Source organism: Hemicordylus capensis, chromosome 1 (genome assembly GCF_027244095.1).
Source record: "Hemicordylus capensis ecotype Gifberg chromosome 1, rHemCap1.1.pri, whole genome shotgun sequence".
NCBI classification, from domain to species: Eukaryota; Metazoa; Chordata; class Lepidosauria; order Squamata; family Cordylidae; genus Hemicordylus; species Hemicordylus capensis.
Window position 1 is genome coordinate 142,903,872 of NC_069657.1, and position 20,156 is coordinate 142,924,027.

Genomic DNA, 20,156 nt, shown 5'->3' on the forward strand with positions numbered 1-20,156 from the left:
TGACCCCATAGAGAATCTATGGGGCATTGCCAAGAGAAGGATGAGAGACATGAGACCAAACAATGCAGAAGAGCTGAAGGCCGCTAATGAAGCATCCTGGTCTTCCATAATACCTCATCAGTGCCACACCGCACTGAGGCAGTAATTGCTGCAAAAGAGGCCCAAACCAAGTACTGAATACATATGCATGCTTATACTTTTCAGAGGTCCAATATTGTTCTATTCTACAATCCTTGTCTTCTTGGTTCCATGTAATATTCTAATTTTCTAGGATTGTGGATTTGGGGTTTTCATGAGCTGTACGCCATGATCATCACAATTATAACAAATTAAGGCTTGACTTATCTCGCTTTGCATGTAATGCGTCTGTCTCATATATCAGTTTCACCTTTTAATTTGCATTACTGAAATTAATGGACTTTTGCACGATATTCTAATTTTCCGAGTTTCACCTGTAGCTCTGTGGGACAAGTTGCTCCAACAGCACTCAGAGGCAGAATGAGCTGTCAAACACTTCTGAGTTCAGGCTATCCCTGCTGGGCTATTCCTCCTTGCCTGGAAAGCAGAAGCTTTAAAAGGGACAGCCTTCTGACCTGGAGTTTGGCACTGCTCCTCTCTATCTGATTTTGTGCCATTTCAGGGGGCTCATGCCCTGAAGGTACTGTTTTAGGGAGCTCCAATTCTGGAATTCTTTCAGGGTCTGACCTGGTGTCGGGACTCACAAACTGGGTCTAGTGCTAGTCCTATCTCCTCAGTCAGACTCCAAGTCACTACTCAGGGAGAGATGACACTTTCTACAATGCAGTTCTCTTTGCTTGTGCCACACTGTGGTCTGAATTGTATAGGAAAATGTATAGAAGTGAATTCCGGACATAATCCAGGTCCTGCCAATGGTCTTCTGGCCCTTTTCAGTTCTAGATTCTATGGCTGGGGAATCTCCTTTCTTACCTTTCTTTGTCTGTTTTTTGGTGGTCTTGCGACACGTATTGGAGATCCCAGGAATGGATTTGATTTCACTCTTGCTTACAGGAGGGGGATGTAGAACCAGCTTCGGGGGCCGAGTGAGGCAGACAGGCAGCCCTGCAGCACTCATAAGGATCCCTGTGATTCCTGGATAGAACAGAGGGGAGGGGGAATTTAGCAACTGCTTTCTCCCTGTCCCCACAAAGCCTAACATAACCTTGCTAACACCAGAAACAAAGCCTGTATTTTATCTGTGGGGCTATCTTGTGGTGAGTTGGCAAGATGGCCTCTTGGTTGCTTCTTATTCTTACACTTATATTGTCACAAAGTAACAGGCAGGCTTTAAGTCAAGACTGATGATCCTCAAAGACTCTCCCCCCACCCCCAACTTAAACTCAAACATTTAAAATGTATGTGATAATTCTTCATCTGTTACTAACTAAGACTGCAACCAAGGAGGCTTGAGCTATTCCGAAGCTTGCAACCAGTATAAAAATGTAACCATAATTCCTTTATCCCATAAGGCTGCACTTCCCAAAAATGGTGACGTATATTCTCTTGGGGAAAGGGTCTTTTCTGTTGTGGCTCCCCCTCTTTGAAAAGCTGTCCCAAGAAATGTGTGCCTGACCCAATAAGCTTCAGTACCAAGCTAAGACCCTTTTATCTGCTCACACCTGACATCGTTAATCTGCTGCTGCTGCTTGAGCTTTTAAGTTTTCTCTGCCACTTTTGTCTGCTGTTTTTATGGCTTGACTACTACGTTTCCTGTTTTACATTGTAATTTTGAGATTGCTTTAATACTGTTTATGTTTTACTATTTTGTGAGCTGCCTTGCAAATTCAGAAGACCTGTAAGGCTTGGAATGCTGATTATTTAAACAAACAAGCAAATCCCATCTCCAAAGAAGAACGCCATGATCACTACCATTCTTATGTTTCTGTCTATACAAACCTTGCCTTTCCCCTTATCAAATCACTGCATACCCTCTTCACTCCCTGAATAAATGTGAAGCACAAGCCCTATTCACATGTTGTGTTCAATGAATGTACAGTCTGTGTACAGTGTACACACATAGTTACTGAACTTATGTTCCATGCATGTACAACTTCTACACTCCCTGTCAATGCCGTGGATTTGAGGGGGGCTGTACTTGAGGTTCACTTTTAAAATTAATGTGTGTATGATTGTTCACATATATATGCATGTATATGCATGTACCACATATGCATGTCTGGATACAGATTCACACTAGGGATGTGCAAGGAACTGGTTCCGTGCATTCCCAGGAGGGTGGAGGGGGGTTATTTTTAGGGGCAGGGAGGGTGCCTCCTACCTGCCCATCCCTGCCTCAATTTCCCCCCACTGGCACTCTCCCAAAGAGCATGGGTACGGGCTACAGCATTCCTCCTTGCAGCCCTGTTCAACATCGCCACGCAAATGGCCAATGCACATGCACACCGCATGCACACACATGCACGTCAGCCATTTGCATGGCAACACTGAATGGGGCTGCAAGGAGGAATGCTGCAGCTCCGCACGCTCTCTTTTTGGGAGAGTGATGGTAGGGGGAAAGTGGTGTGACAGGGGCTAACATGTAGGCAGCACCTTCCCTGTCATTTAAAGCACACACACACCTGCCCTCTGAACTGGTTCAAACTCTGGTTGACAGAACCAGTTCAGCGCTCCAGAAAAGGAGCGCTGAACCGGTTCCGTGCACATCCCTAATTCACACTATTTCCCTAGCACTGTGTTTTGATAAAATCCTTCTGGAACCTTTCAAAACGCCTCCAAATCTATGGCAGCTCCCTGGGTTCCTCTTATGTTGGACAAGGAACTGTCCTGAGCCGTTCACATTTGCTCTAGTTGCATTGGGATCCAGCTGTGTTGCGCTTACCTGCCAGTGCTGGGTTGACTGGGCTTGAGCCATTGAGGTTTTTCACAGGAACTGTAGGAACCCTGTGAGGAAAGAACGCAGGCTTTAGAACGGGCTGTTGAGGGTACTGCCCCATTGCTAAGAGGAAAGTCCTTGAAAACTATAAACAAACTGGAAGGGGACTAGACACAGATTCCAAAGGACATCTCACAAAACAATCCCTCTTTAGAATGGGTATGTGTGGGCAAGAAAGAGTGTGCGTTACATGGTTCCAGTTTCCATGGACTCTACACCGGGTGGCAGGCTCCCCTTAGTTTCTCTGATCTACAACTTGATGGACCCTGAAAGTGACAAAAAAGCAGGGTGTTCCCACTCAGCTAGGCAAGCAGGTTACGTCCCTGCCCTTTGACTACTAGCAGCTTGAGGCACAAACACACTCCCTGGCTGAGCAAGGAGACCTGGTCTGGGAGAGGCAAGCAAGCTTGCAAGGATCTCAATAAGGGTGTGTGCCACAGCCAGGAGGACTGGTTTGGTGAGAGGGCAAGTCTGTGGCTGTGACAGGCATTGTGTCAGCAGGACTCCTGAAAAGGTGTGTCTGTATGGGAGTTGGGAAGATGTGCAGTATGTGAAGACTGAAATCAAGAAGTCTCCAGCCAATGATGAGTCTTCCATTTGTCTGCATGGCAGATAGGATCAACCAGAGGAGCAGGTAGTATGTTCACAACAGTGGAGGGTCCTCTCAGAGAAAAGGTACCTAAGCTTTTCAGGGGGACTGCCTGAATTTCCAGTTCAGTGCTATAGTTCTACAAGAGTTCAAATTTCTGTCCTGAGATAGGATATTATTCACATAAAGCATTTCAGTGCTTTGCACCAACAATCCACACATTCTCCATAGGCCTTTTCAAAGGGTCAGTTCACATACAAAATATTTCCTAAAAATGCAAATATTCACACAAGGAAAGCTGTGCAGGTGCCAGCACATGGACACACAGAATATGTGAGCTTTTGGCAGTATATTGTTAACTGAGCTGAAAGTATTGGTGGTGGGGAGATGACAATTTAGCTAGCTTCAGTATGGGTACACACATTTCCCTTCTCTCAGATATACCCACGTTTTAGGGGAAATGTGTAATGTAGAGATGTGGCTGATAGTCATGTCTAAATGTGCAAGCTAACAACTGGGGAAATGCAAAAGGGAATAGTTAAAAATCCGGCTCATTTCACTTTTGCGTGAAAGGAGAGAACAAGATGCTTCTCTGTGCTGTATCTGGAGGAAGGAGAAATCATCTATATCACAAGGTTGTAGAGAAAGAAAAACACAACTCCACAGGTATAAGTATAGCTCCAACTGTGCTACTGTATTATGCTTACTCACTGGTTTTCTTTTGCTTGACCTGTACTGTTTGCTGGTCTGTGACTTTATATCAGTAAAGGTTGATTGACTGACTGATCCCACAGCCCCTCTCACAACTTGTCTACATGAACTTAGAATCCACTATCACTGCTCATCTTTTCATTCATGATCTTCTTTGGTGCAAAATGATGAATGAACTTAGAAAGAATCCACTCTCATTTCCTACCAGAGAATCTACTCTCAGAACACCTCAGACACTGAAAACAACAAAACCCAGTACCCCATGGGCTTGTGGTTTTGGGGGTGGTTTGGGTGTGGGGCTTTAGGGCACCTTACTGCTGCCGCCGGCTCCTCTAAACCAGTGTTTCTCAACTGCTGGTCTGTGGACCGGTACCAGTTTGCGAGGCACTGGGTACTGGTCCGTGAGGCATCACTAATAAAAATCACACACACCCCAAAACCAATTTTGGACCGGTGGGTGCTGCAGCTGCCATGAGCTCTCCAGAGCTCATTTTTAGGCAGGCAGCCCTCGCTGCTGGATAATGTTCATTTCAAGGAAGTGAAATGAACGTTATCCAGCAGTGAGGGCTGCCTGCCTAGAAATGAGCTCCAAAGAACTCACCCAGGCTCAGTGGGTCCTGGGCCTCACCCCTCTGCATGTGATGTGACGTTCAGAGGGGTGGGGCCCGGGATCCACTGAGCCTGGGCAAGTTTTTTGGAGCTCATTTCTAGGCAGGCAGCCCTCACTGCTGGATAACGTTCATTTCGCTTCCTCAAAATGAAGATTAGCCAGAAGTGAGGGCAGCCTGAAAATGAGCTCCAGAGAGCTTCCGCTGGCTCAAAATTGTATTTTGGGGGGGTGCCTGGGGGTGCGCACAAAGAATGTATTGGTCCATGCCTAAAAAACTGTTGAGAAATACTGCTCTAAGCTCCGGTGCTCCCCCTAGCAGTGCGGCTCGCATGATGGTGGTGCAGTTCTGGCCTCCGTGCATGCATGGAGACCGAAACCACACAGACAGTATACAGGCTGGGGTTTAGAGGAGCCAGCAGCGGCAAGGTATCCTCTCACTGCCCCTGCCCCAGCCACCGTTAGAAGGCTTTTAAAGCAAAGGGGAAGCCTCACCAGATCCCCCTTTACAAGCACAGCCCATCGAACCGGATTGAAATGGTCCGTTATGGACTGGGCCTGGTTCAAGTCAAACTCAGACTGGCCGCCTTTTTTTGAGGCCAGTTCAGTTTCAGTTCAAAACAGTCCTGCACACCCCTAACAGACAGAAATTAATTAGGTGCAGCTTCCCTGAGCATCTGGATATGAGAACAATCAGTTAAATTTCTGGCTGTCAAGCAATTGAAGTAAAGGCCAAATACCAACAAGTTCTGTTTCCATCCTCATATGGTAGGTAAAGATATACCTGCTGGATGTCTGCCTGCCATAAAAGTGTTGAACGTCCTGGGCCCTCTGGCCCCTTCAAGGAACTCAGCAGCCCTTTTGCTTATGAGATACAATGCTGGAGGGTTGTAAAAGCCATATAGGGAATTTGAGGTCTATCAGTTCTGAGGTAAAATGAAGGAAGCCTGTCAGAAAGAAGCAGCAACACTACCACTGTCAAGCATTTGAGACCTACATAATAAAAGGTAATAGGTCCAATCTACCTCAGAGACATGAGTTAAATCATTCAAGTGTAATTGGTTCCCCTTTATTTTCAAGAGATTTCTCCTTCCTTGTGGGAGGAGGGGCAGATTTCACTAGCCTTGACAGAAATTCTTCACGCTGTTATTAGAGTGAAAGACAAAAACAGCAGGAAACAGGTACTGTTCAAACGTGCGCCCCCTTGCATAGTCACTCCCTCCCCCTTTTTTAATGGGAGAGAAAAAATGAAAAATATTTTTGCCTTATACTGGCACACCACGCAAGAGGGTGATATTCTTGGAGGAGATTTGTGTGTGTGTGGTATAGAACCAGCTCTAATACTAATTCTGTGGTCTTCACTCCTCTCATCTCTACTCCAATGTAATCTTCATATCCAGCGAACAGGGCTGTCCTTAGGGCATGGCATGCAGGGTGACTGCCCCGAGCCCCGCTCTTTTAACCCCCATTAGAATTAACTGGAAGAGGGCCCCCACATTGGTTGATTTGCCTTGGGACTCCACACCCTGCAAGGGCTCTCTAAGGACAGCCCTGCCAGCGAAGAAACTTGTGTTCATATAGGAATCTACAAATGGAAGATTTCTTGCATTTCCTTTTACAAATTCGTTTTTCAGTCATTTTCAGAAATCAGTGTAAAACATGTCCACACAACTCAGGCAGACATCCCACACATATCAGAAGGCTGCAGGGAGGATGAGCAGCACTGATGTCATAATCACCTCAACCAGTGGGAGAGTGTTTTTGCTCTGCCAGGGAAATGTGGATCTTTAAACACGGTTTTAAAACAAACTACTTCATGTAGGACAAAAAAAAATCACAACACTGCCTAATGGCAAGCTGCTTAATGGATTACTACTACTAAAAATGCTATATGAGATTTAGGAGACATCCTTCCACAGATCTCTGAGCTGACTTGAGAGTTTTCTGGCTAAACCTAGGAAGCAGCTTGAATACCAGAAGGTGACATTTGCTGACAATTTTAAGTCAGTGAAAAATGAACAATCCTGATTTTGCTCCCAAGACAAAAAGGGAAGGGCAGCCAATATGGATGGAGGCATCTGGATAGGGATGGATGAAGTATGTATAAAATAGAGAGGCCTGATTAAAGACAGACAGAGCTAGGAACCTTTCCAGCTGGACAATTGTTGCCGTAGTGACAGACCAAGGCCTAACCAGAGACAGAGAATCCTCTAATCTAAAGACAGAGGCATTTCTCCACCCTCCTGCATTTGCTTAGCACCCTTCTCACTGCTCCTTTCTTCAGCCCTTTAGAAACCTTGGTCGTGTCTCCAAGTTATTCACAGAGGCTTTTGTTCCTGGAAATGTCGCCTTGGCCCCTTCCTCTCTTGCTCTCTTCCATGGGAAAGTCTTTTGGAAGGGTCATGGGCAAGGAGGGGGGAGCAGCCATCGACAGAAGGCCGATGGCAAAGTCAGACAAAAGGGAAGAAACACGCTAATTAAATGTCCAAGAAAGAGTGTTTTAGTCAGGGTGAGGTAGCGTGGGGGGACGGAGGATGGGGTGCCTTCCAGATCAGGCAACAGCGTGAAAAGCTTTCTATGGGCCTTTGATAAGAATCCTCCCCAGATCTGGAGGGTACAGAAAAAGAATGTTTCACTTCCTCATTAATATTCAAAAGGGGTTTGCAGGCCTCCCCCATTTTATAGGGGAGGGGGCTGTGGTACTTGCTGAGGTGGGGGAGAAAAGAGAGGGGGGCTGATGTCAGTGTGTCATCCACGGGCAGTCGTAACTCTTCATTAGGAATTTTGTATCATGCTGGTAGTAAAGGCTGCATATATTAATCAGCAGCTTATCTCTACTTTAACACTCATCACTCATTCTATTCTCCTGGACAGTTTCTTGGTCAGGCCCCTCAATTTGCACAAACTGATGTGTCTGTAATAAAGCCTATAGAGATGCCACCATCAAAATATCTTTCTCCTCATCCTAGGAATAGCTAGAACACAACATGATTTTAAATCTCCAGCTCAGGCTTTAAGGAAACATTTCAAGATGGTTCTGCTGGTGGCTGGTTCACCTGCTGCAGAATCCTCCCCAAATTCTGCAAAGAAGCTGAAGCTTAACTTACCATCAACATGGTGAGGATTTTTAACATGAGTCAAGATCTGGATTGACTCATAATCTGTCTACAGGAATTCAGTGACAAAGACTGGGGTTGGATGGTCATCTCTAAAGACTGAACCAACCACAGCGAAAGGGGCCCCTGAAGAGGAAACCTCAGAAGAGCTTCTTTCGTAATGATCCAAGAATGTGCATGCAAAACAACATTATCCACACAAAATGTATGGACTCTAAGTCTACCATGCAGAAACAAAAATGTGGAGGGAGGGCACACCAATCAGCAGGGTCCAGAGTTACTTGATTCATTCAGGGCTCGGGTCTCTCAGACAATGACAGTGGGTAGTACTTACCCAGAGGCAATCAGCACACGGGACTGTGCAATGGCCAAGCGCTGCAGGTTGGTACGGTTCAGTGTATTAAGGCTGGCACGGGTCACCTTGCCATTGGCACTGGGAGGGCTGGCAGGGGAGCCTGTTGTGGTGAGGGCTGGTGTGCTGGCTGCCTGTCTCCGGCTTACTTGAGAGGCTAGGGTCTTCAATGAACTGCGCATGGTGGCTGCTCCATCTTGGGGCTTGTGCACTGATGCTTGATTGGGGAGTTTGGTGCTCCCAGAAAGGGAGACAGCTTTACGTGGTGGTGGCTGTGGCAGCTGCTGCTGCAGCTGCAGCTGGCTGGCGGTAGCTCCAGTCCCCCCGTTGCTCCCAGCTGCCACAGCTGCCTTGATGCTCATGACAAGGAGGCACTGTGGACAAGTGCAAGCAGGAGCAGGAGGAGTGCTGGCCACACCAGGGCTTGCTGGCCAGGACTGGGACTTGGGCAAGGTACCGGTGACCAGTGGGTAGACCATGTCGAGGCGGCGGCGAACACGGCGCTTGCGTTGGGTCTGGCGGTTGATCTGCCCCATGGTGCTGAAGTCAATGATGTAACAGAAGCCAATGGAAGTGAGATCAATCCAAGGATGCTGTTTCTCATAGGCATGCTGGATGGTGATACCCACCTCCATGTCATACGGTGTCCAGGTGCCATTATCATTCTCCCATTCCCAGACCACGCCCTTTCCTGGTGCCGAGGAGGGGTCATAATAACTGCGCCGCACTGGCCGAATGGTGCCTATAAAGAGAGCAATGGAAAGGAGGATAACAAAAGGCATGAACAGGAAGGAAGTTCGATTATAGCTCTGGGACAGAGGAACGTACTTGAGAATCAAGCACGGAAAAGGATATTTTAGGAGCTCTATAAAAAGAACTGGTATAGCACAGTGGCTCAAAGTGTGAACCAGGAAGTGCATGGCTAAAATATAATGTTAACCACAAACTCACTGGATGGCTACATGTTTCTTCAGCCTCAGCCCTCTCATCTGCAACGTGGACCAAATACTATTGGCCTACTTTACAGGACTGTTACAATGGCTACTGAGATAATGTACATGAAGTGCTTTCAGCACTCTGCAGTAGAGATGTGCACAGAACTGGTTCTGTGCACCTTTTCTGGAGTGTCAAACCGGTTCTGTCGACCAGCGTTCGAACCAGTTCGGAGGGTGGGGGGCTTGCTTTAAATGACAAGGAAGGCGCTGCCTACCTGTCATCCCCCACCCCGCCGGCACTCTCCCATAAGGCATGGACATGGGGCTGTGTTCCTCCTTACAGCCCTGTTCAGCGTCGCCACACAAATGGCTGGCGCATGTGCACACACGCATCAGCCGTTTGCATGGCGATGCTGAATGAAGCTGCAAGGAGGAATGCTGCAGCCCCACACCCACGCTTTTTGGGAGAGCGCCGGCAGGGGAAAAGCAGCAGGGAAGAGATAGGCAAGTAGGAGGCACCCTACCTGCCTCTTAAATTAACCCCCCCACACCCTCCCGGGAGTGCATGGAACCGGTTCTGTGCACATTCCTACTCTGCAGAGCTCTATAAATACTCAAATATTATTATGATTAAAGATCAACCCAATGGGCACTGAAGCAAGGCCCTGTACTAAAGCTCCATCTTTGTCACATGGCAACCTGTGAAAGCTATTATCCGATAAATTCCAGTTTTTCAAGCTCATTATGGAAGTGGGGGACGGAGCCATACATTCCATGCAGCAAGTGAGAGGAAATAATAAATGGCCTTTGACTGGGAACGTATTACTGATGTGTGTGTGTGTGTGTGTGTGTGTGTGTGTGTGTGTGTAATATAGGAACCTATATTATAAGTAATATAGAACCTATATAGGAAGTTGGTTTAGGGGAGCAGGGTATCAACAAAATCCAAGCAAAAACGGGATTACTCCAGGATCAAGTTCAGCTGGCTCATGAAGTCAATTGTCAAAGTATTCAAGTTCAGCTGGCTCATGAAGTCAAAGTATTCTTTTCTGCAAATATGCAAAAGTCCAAGTGGACTGAAGGGGTACCTATCTCTTCTCCTGGGCTCTTCACAAAGAAGGGAAGCACATTATAGGTGAACTGTGACCATCAGGTTACTATCCAAAGTTTGATATTTTTTATTTATTTCCATTATAGCAATACACACCATACTGGTATACTGTGCTAATTATGCATTGACAATTTATTATATACTATGCACGTCTGTAGAACTTACAGTTGACGGCATTGCTTCCTGTACAGTTCCACAGCACAGTGATTGTTTTGGTACATTAGCACAGTAAGAGCTTATTTATGCACTTGGGGCTTGGGAAATCATATGACCATTTTTCATACTTTTATGATGAGAATCTCAGCATTCTGTCCGAAGCAAAGGTTCCCAATCTTGACTCCCTAGAGGCTCTTGTTGGACTACATCTCCCATTATCCTGAGCCACAACATCCTTTGGCCATCCCTGGTCTGAGGCAAGCTTCTGACCCTTATCATTTTGGGGGGCAAGGTTAAATATGGGAGTGATACTTGGCATAATCTCAAAAAGAAGAGGGGAGCTAAGGAGGATTTCCAGTGGGGCTGCTTCAAACATTGCCAATTAGTGAGCACATCATATGTTCAATTTGTGGTTTTGAAGTGCTTAGGTACATTTATGTGAAGTACACTTCAAAAGCACACTGCTGAGAGTTGCCCTTGTTCCCGCACATGTTTCTGCAGTAAAATAAACCTGTGTAATAAACTAGAAATGTGTAAAGCTTCTGTAGCAGGTCTTCAGCTCGTTGTCCCTCCCTTCTGGTTAATATTTCTCTGATCCTGCCCATGTGATCTACCACTCTTCCAAACCATGCCTGGTCTTCCCACTCTTAATCACCAGATCCTTGTAAAAGAAGGCTGTTCTTTGAATCCTTTGTAAGCAAAATAACTTGTGCAAAAGAAGGAAATATATGCTCATTCACATCAATTTATTCTGACTGCAGATTCAGCTTTACAGCCTTGCATTTGTCTTTGCCAGTAAAAGCTGTCAAGAGTCCAAGACAAGGTGCTACTGAAATAGCAATTAGACATTAGAAAAACAAAAATAAACATGGGTGAGAAAGGGGGAATTCATTTCTGCAATTTCATAACCGACCCTCTCACTAAATACATCTTACCTCTCCCATGTGAAATCACCATAGACCTCAAGTACACAACCACTGTTTAATAATAATTGTAACATCATTAGTGTCAACGTATTATAACACCATCATTAACTCCTGTCAATGCTGTTTACATGACCAGGAGCCCCACCAGCTACACTGACAAAAGCTGGCTCACAGACCACAGATGATAAGGGAATCACACCCAGGGACAAATATTTACACAGACAGCCGGGGTTAATCACCACTGAAGCTATTCCACTGCTGGAGTTAACCCCTGGACCTCCAAAAATCATTGTTACCATCTGTGCAGGCAGAAAACAATTACCCTGTGAATGCTTACATGCCAGCTAGCAACACTTACACTGCTATTGCTGTTCCCTGTGCTATTTTGTGTCCATGGGCCTTCTCATATTTTCATTGGCTTGATTTTAACATGTCTCACCCACTACTTCTTTCTATTTTAAAAGATGCTCAAGGGAAGTTAGAATAAAATAATGAACATAAATACTAGCAATAAAATCCCTGGATATCACAGTAGGCAATATATGAATCCCCGCAGGAAATTACAACAGGAGGACATTACCACAACCACATATTCTAGCGCGCACGCGCGACAGCTTGAGTCTTCTGAAATACTACCCTCATTTTATCCACAAAACTTGCTAATGAGATCTCAAGACTATTTCATCTATGCCAGTCAATTTAATGGGCTTAAAGATAATCTGATTAGTTACATTCTGAAGCATTAAATCCACTAGGTAACACTACCAGCCTGGCTTGTATTGACTCTATACCTAATGCACCCCCTGAAATTAATCATCAGCTTTACCAACATGAAGATCACCCCAATTTTCTTTTAGTTCTGGTTCTCTGCCCTTACAAGGGGCCCATGTGTTTCAGTTGCAACAGGGACTGAACAGAGTAACTGGGCAACTTACATTATCTAAAAACGTTATTGCTTCTGATTTGTCCCAGGAGCCCTCAGTACAACCTGAGATCATAGCCCTATTCAAATATTTAAAAATAAAGCGGCTCTACGTGGTTTTAGTGCTGAAGCAAGTCGAAAGTACCACACGGCTTATCACTCACCACCTCCAACTCACCGCTCACAATTAAGGCACCGTTTGCATTAAGAGGGAAATGCTATAACCATGATGGCTGGTGTATCTGTGACCAGCAGCCTCCGACAATCCATGGAAGTGGCAAGCCATCACAGTTATGGCATTTCCCTCTTAACATAAATGCCATCTTAACCATGAGCGGCGAGCTGGAGGCGCTGAGTGATGGGGCGGGACTTCCAACCCACTTTGGTACTCGAACCGTATTGAATTGTTTTATTCTTTAATATCTGAATAGGGCTCCTGTCTAGCACCTAGTGGGGCTGATCAATTGCCTATCTTATCCTGTATTCTACCTTATAAGCTGTAGACTCACAGGACTATTCTTCAACATGTTCACTTATCTCACCCCTTTTTTGCTTTGCTTAACATTCTGCCTGATGAAGATTTCAGGAGAACTCAAAAGCTTGCTTAAGTTTTTGCAACCTTTTGGTTGGTCCTAACAGAAGTATTACTTGATTACAGCTTTTGGATTAAATTTATGGTCCTCATGCGTAAAGGGTGGGGCTCCCTAAAAAGGCAAATACAGTTGCAAAGGAAACTACAAGCCTCTCTCCTCCACATCTCCAATAGCATAGCTTTTCCTGCATGACTCAGGGTGGAAACGTGGGGTTTCCAAATTCATCTTTGCCTCACAATGCTAATGCAGAGACTGAGGGGCATTTGTTGGGGAGCATCAGCAGAAGGGAAGATGAGCACTTAACCCTTCTCCTGATCATTGGAAATGGTCCGAAAGCACATTATTTCATTAGAGTTAAGCAAGTCTGGTGAGTGGCCAGATGGGAGACCACTTGGCAAACCTACATATGGTACCTTGAATTCAAGCATAAAAAGCAAGATACTAATGTTATACAAAAATTGCCCACTCCCAGCTAGGATCTGACACCAGGCCGGGGGGGGACGACCTCTAGGGAGGAAACGGCCGGGGGGGGGGGGGTTTGCAGGGGAGAATTGTGGGTTGAGTGAAGGGTTAAGCACCTTCTCCTCCCACCTATCCATTCTTCCCAATAAATAACCTGCCCCACCCTGCATTACTTCTGCAAATGCAGGTTGAGGAAGAACAAATATTTGCTGAGGCAACATGTAGTTCCAGTCACAGCTAGGCCAGGAAGCATAAGACTGACAGCTGCCCCTCCTCTGTTTGTGATAATAATGTCAATAATATCCATGATCAGTGCATAAAAATAGGCCCATAATTTGTGTGATTTTTAACTACAAACCCCACCCCCATCTCTCTGCATAGTTCTAAGGAGGAATTATAGGATAAACCTGGCAAACCTGTGCATTAAAGAATAACTCACAAAGTGTGTCAGTGATTTTGCTGAGTTGCACACTGCGTATAGACAGAAGTAGGGTGGAGCTTAGGGTCAGTGATCCATACTTTATTTTAAGATAGTAAGCCCATCATGTTATCCATGATGGGCCTATCTTATAAGCAGCTAGGAAGGTCTAGCCATTTCAGCAAAAGTCTCTATGTCGACTCTGAATGAGCAAGAAAACCCCCTCAGCATTCAATATGTAGCTTCTGCTGTTTCACTGAGCAAAAGTTGCCCGTGAACTTGACCTGGCAGAATCAAATATTTCCCCATTGTTCCAAAGCAGACAGCTATATCTCTATATGACATATATGTCTATATGACAACTAGGACATTATGAACTCTGACATAACAACTGGCCCAACAGACGTGGGCCATAGGTATGGCTCTTCGCAGTGGTCTTACTAAAGAATAATGAAGATGTGCCGTGATATCATCAGAGGGTATCATATAGCCCACTGTCAAGGGGAAGGGCACAAAAAGGATACTGCTATTCCTTCAGAAGCCATTTTTACCTTAACCAAGTCCTAAAATATGCCATGGGAAAAGGTATGATGTGCTGAACTAGCCAGCAGTCATTGTGAGACACTGAGCCCTTTCTCACAAGCAGTGAGAAAGGGCTACCAGGCTTGTGGGGAGGGAGCCCTAAAGAATTTACCTCCCCACAGACTACGAATCCGATATCCCTGGGCGGGCGGATCACTCGTCCACATGAGCACCAGCGGCTGCCAGTAGCTCTGAGGGTTGGGGTGCCAGGACGCATAGCTGCACATCGCCCCGCACCCCGGAGCTCCAATAATGCACCACGCCAGTGGAATAATGCACCTTCCCCGAGTCTGACACATGATTTTAAAAAAACCAACCCGGGGTTAGGAGATCACTTGCTCTCCTAACCCCGTTTTGAAGGGTGGGTTCGTAGGCAGGTTTGCTGCTGCGGTGCCACCGGGATTGGGCCCAATCCCAGCGGTTCACATGTGTGTGCAAAACCAAGCTGGGCTCCCGGTCTTGCATGCGCGTGTGAATAGCCTCATTAACAAAATGCAGTAATTGTGGCTGATCCCTTTGTTACAACACAGCTTCCTTTGCCTCAGTTCATGGAGTTTCAACAGTAATGAGATCTGTTGAAAAAAGGCATGGCATACAGAGAGAACAAAGGGGCAGAAGATGGGAAAAGGAGGAAGGGAGTGCAGAGGGCTCCACACTCACAGACTGCAGAACTAGGCAGCCTTTAGGTTGTAGTCTAACAGGACACAAAGAAGAGAACTCAATAAGCAGGAGTCAAGAAATGTTGGCTCTGTTCACTAGACAGACATTTCTCACTCGTCAAGCTAAGTTGGTACATTTCTTGTCAGGATTTTTTTAGCTTGTCAGTCATCATTCTTCACTCGTCACAGACAAGTAGACTAGTGGATTGCCTGAGCCCTGTCAATAAGTAGTTGATGAGCTCATGCAAAAAACACTGAGATACTGACGCATGGTATAGGAAATCAAAGTCATGTGCATTTCTATTTTTGTTGTAATATTGTAGTAGAACTTCAAACCCCTTAAATCTCATTAAAAATAAAACAGAGATGGGGAGAGCTTTACAATCTGTGAAAAGAGGCATGCATGTACATGTGCACACAATTCCTTCTCCCTAGTCACACCTTACACAATAGCTCTGTCTCCTCTTTTATGCCCTCCTTTCAGCTCCCTCTCATTCCAGCTCCTCCCTTCTCTAGCCCCTCTCTCACACATTTCTTTATTCACTTGTTCCCCATTCACATATGAAGGGGTGTGTATGTGTCGGATTATTACATCAAAGAAGCATACAGGTGAGGGAAGTAGAAACCTTCCCCACCTGTCACCTTACCCCACTACAGTTCACCAGCCCAAACATTTTTCTCTCAGCTCTGATAGATACGATGCCAGAAGTAAGCCGGGCTACAAGACATATGTAAAGTGATGGACTGTGGGGAGATAAGGCAAGGAAGAGGACTTGTTGGGTTGTTAGCTAAATCGGTGATATTGGAAGACCTTCTAGTACTGCAGTCTGTGAGAGTGTTGAACCTTTGGAACGCCCTTCCTTCCTCCCTGTCTTTTGCCCTTTTGTTCTGCCTATTCAGCTCCCTTCCCCTGCAAGCCCCTTTTGAAGTTAAGAATCAGGCCCCGTCCAACCTTTTGCTTTATATGTGAACAAGGCAAACCCATTATAAAGAAATGTGACTGACTGTCCCTAAATGTCATGTTTAGTTTGGCCTTCAGTCCCCAGACTCACCATTCACTCAGTGAGGTCATTCACACAATCAAAATCTGTGTCCTACCTGGGTTTGGGAGCTGTGAGTACTCCCAGTTTACAGTTGTGTGGAAGCACCTTAGGAGGAAAGCCTGGGTAGAAATGATTGTGTGGAAGCAAGGTAAGAGGAAAAGCTACCCAGGTTTTCCTCCTAACTTGCTTCCACACAATCACTTCTACCCAAGTTATCTTTTATCTTGCTTCCACACAACCGAAAACTGGGAGCACACACAGCTCCCAAACCTGGGTAGAATACATTTTTGACTGTGTGAATGACCTCAGTATCTTTTTCCACTGTGCTTAACAACCACCCCAAGTGCTTAACAATTTCCCGTGTAAAAAAATTGGATTTAAATATGTATAATTTTGCTCATCTCATGTCCTTTATCTGCTAATGTCTTTTAGCAGGAGCCACACCTGGCTACTTTACAATCCTGAAGCTCAACTACTTTTCAATCCTACCTCAAGGTCCCACTCCCATTTTTTAGCAAACTGGATCAAAGCAGTTAAAAAGGTGGGTGGGTAGATCCAAATGTGCTAATGCAGCTTTTATGAAGCACCTGCAATTCAAGAGAAACAAGTATGTTTGGACAGTGAAGGACAAAACTGAAATCTAATTTGACAAGCTCTGGAGGCAATTTAGGAACCTATATATTTAAATTCTGGATAACTTGCTAAGTGGTACCCAAGACTGGTGAACATTGAGAATACAAATGATTGGATAGCAGGGTAATTAGATTTGATATAAAACACATGTAAATGTCAGGCACCACTACAAAACCAGTACTGAAATGATGTGAAAAGTGCAGACTATGAGGATCTCAATTTGGAAATGTATGTTTAATTCAGTTATCTTGTCTCCTACTGAAACTCCATGCAAATATGTATTTAGATTAAAGGTAAAGTGTGCCATTGAGTGGGTGTCAATTCCTGGTGACCACAGAGCCCTGTGGTTGTCTTTGGTAAAATACAGGAGCGGTTTCCCATAGCCTCCTCCCATAGCCTCCTCGCGCAGCATAAGATGATGCCTTTCAGCACCTTCCTATATCGCTGCTGCCCGATATAGGTGTTTCCCATAGTCTGGGAAACATACCAGCGGGGATTTGAACCGGCAACCTCTGGCTCACTAGTCAAGTCATTTCCCGCTGCGCCATTAGGTGGCTAGTACTTAGATTAGGGATTCCCTTACTTGTTTAAAAATGAATTGAAAAGAGAGAATGACAATTTATCAAAGAGATTTTCACCAGAAACATGAGAGGCCAATTCTTGCCTCATGTATATATGCAGGAGTGCCGTTAGACAGACATGGACCTGGGGGGCCCAGGTCCATGTGCTCACTCTCTGAGAGGGCCCCATAATGTTCCCCAAGGGAACAGAAGACCTCTTTTATATTTCCAGAATGGTTTGGCTTAGAGTTCTGAAACTTGGCACAGATGTAGGACAGGTTAGCAGGACTCTGTGTGTTTGATTTTGAAGTGGATTGGTCAATCTATTGCTTAATGATTTTTTTTTAATTTAAAAAAAAACACCTTCAAAAACGTCCTGTTTCGTGGCAGAAAATTACAAAAACTTCTGGAACTGAACCAGTGTTCCCTCTAAGGTGTGTGCATGTACACAAGTTTTTTGATGTCCACTCAGTTAATTTTAGATCCTACTCAGGTTGAATCAGGAAGGCCCCACTCTGAATGCACATGTGCAAACACTGTTTTGATACTGTTGCACAGAAGAAAACTCATTCCACACACAGATGAGAAAAATTAGAGGTAACACTGAACTGAACCCTGCCACCGGCCCACCCTGGACCATCATTCCACTCCCATGTAGAGGAATTTGCCCACTGCCTCACCTCCATAAAAAATGGTAAACATCACTCCCTTTTAAGTTTCCAGAATGGCTTGGCCTAGAGTTCTGAAATTGGGAACAAATGTAGGGACAGTGAGGAAATATCACTTTGTTCTTTTAGACACCAGGTAAAGACCTTTTTGTTCACTCAGGTCTTTTAAATTTTGATTTTTAAATTTTTAAAACTAATTTTTAAAAAGCTTTGTATTGTATTTTGTATTCCCCCCCCCCCCGTTTGTTTGGGTCTGTTATGATTTAATGTGTCATGTGTTTTTATTTGATGTCAATGCTGTGTTGTGAGCTGCCCAGAGAACAATTTGTTATGGGGTCGCTAACAAATAAAGTTGTCTGTTTATTAATAATAATTATTAAGTATTAATTATAATGTAGGGCAGGTTAGCAGGACACTGTGTATTGATCTTGAAGCAGACTGGGCAATCTGTTGATTTTTAATGATTTTTTTAATTAAAAAAAGAAAACTTCCCAAAAAAAGTCCTGTAAGCGACTTGTTTCATAGTAGAACGTTACAAAAACTTCTGGAACTGAAGTCCCCACTTAGACCATCATTCCACCCCTGTGTGAAGGATTCTGTCCTTTGCCTTCATAAAAAAGTACAACATGTCCCTCCCTTTACATTTCCAGAATGGTTGGGCTTAGAGTTCTGAAATTGGGCACACATGTAGTCCAAGTTGGCAGGACTCTTATTTTTACTTCAAGAAAATTGGTGAATACTGTGATTTTTGCATGCTTGACTAACAAGCAGAAGGTTGCCGGTTCGAATCCTCACAGGTATGTTTCATAGAGTATGGGAAACACCTATATCAGGCAGCAGCAATATAGGAAGATGCTGAAAGGCATCATCTCTTACTGCATGGGAAGAGGCAATGGTAAACCCCTCTTACCAAAGAAAACCACAGGGCTCTGTGGGCGCCAGGAGTCGAAATCGACTTGACAGCACACTTTACCTTACTGCAGTAAAGCTGCCAGAAAGCGTTGTGCATTCTTCTCCCCCCTCCCACCTCCCCCGACCCCACAAATGCACTCTGGCCCAGACCTGTGGGTTTGTGGTGAAACTCCAAATTTGTGGTGAACAGAAAGGATGCCTACTTTACAGGGGGGTCCAATAAGCCCATTAGGTCCAGGGTCCAAAATTACCTAGCTGCATCTCTGTACAGGTGGGTGGCTAAGGAATGGAAAGCTGGCAATTTCCCCAGAAAAAACTAGTTCAGAAAGTTGCAGAGAAATTATTTATCCTCTATAAGTAATTGTAGAGGAAGCAACTTTAACTGAGAAACAAGAGTTTTCTATTTATTACTAACTCAAACATAGGCTAAGAAAACAATAAACAGACTAACAGTCTCTCATGCAAGGGAGAGGGCGAACCTCTCAGTTAGGGATGTGCCGAAACGTGATTCAGTGTCCGAATCGCAGCACAATCCCTTTAAAACTAAGGACTTCCACAGCCCCTTTAACACGAAGGAGAGCAGATCCATCCCTGCTCCTCCGCCACTCGCCACTGTTGCAGTGCTCCCCGCCCCCAGCTATCAGTGCTCAGCAGCAGCATTCTCCCCCAACTGACCACGCAACCATGGGCGGAGGCCATGTGCGTGCCGCCATTGTGCGGGGGCAACTGGGGGGAAGTGCAGATGGTGTGGACAGATAGCTGTGGGGAGTGCTGCGGGTATGATGGTGATGATGCCGAATGGAGCACGAGCAGGGATGGATCTGCTTTCCTCTGTATTAAAGGGGCTGTGGAAGATGTCAGTTTTAAAGGGATTGTGCTGCGATTCAGATGCCGAGTCACGTTTCAAGCACATCTCTACTCTCAGTTTGAATTCTAAACAACTAGTGAGGAGGAGACAAACAAACACAGTGACTCCATCTCCAAGCCAGTACACAGACACATTCAGATATATACAGGCATGCCCCATATAAAGAACTCAGACAATATCCATGGCAAAATCCCCACACAGAAGAGGATACTAGGTAGATTTATACCATTTCAACCAGTATTTACCAGTGTCCTGCTTGAAATAAGGAATTGGGGAAAGTAAAATTATGAGTACAAAGTCACTGTTGTAAAACGTTATAGCAACTGATAGTTTACTTTAAATGGGAAGAAATGAAAAATAAGAGCCCAAGATGTTCAACCTAAACTAAGTTTACCAACATGAAATTTCCAGATCAGAGATTT

The 20,156-nt window shown here is 45.1% G+C and overlaps 1 protein-coding gene across 5 annotated transcripts in view; it reads right to left on the reverse strand.

Moving 5' to 3' along the window:
* The window catches only part of DTX4 (deltex E3 ubiquitin ligase 4), a 54,846-nt gene that overhangs the window by 16,890 nt on the left and 17,800 nt on the right, over positions 1-20,156 (reverse strand). For all 5 annotated transcript variants that reach the window (XM_053285231.1, XM_053285234.1, XM_053285235.1 and 2 more), the window contains 3 exons: positions 8,269-9,028; positions 2,858-2,919; positions 949-1,110 (listed from right to left, as the gene is read on the reverse strand). In XM_053285231.1, coding sequence (XP_053141206.1) covers positions 949-1,110; positions 2,858-2,919; positions 8,269-9,028 — 984 coding nt within the window. The remainder of the gene's footprint in view (positions 1-948; positions 1,111-2,857; positions 2,920-8,268; positions 9,029-20,156) is intronic.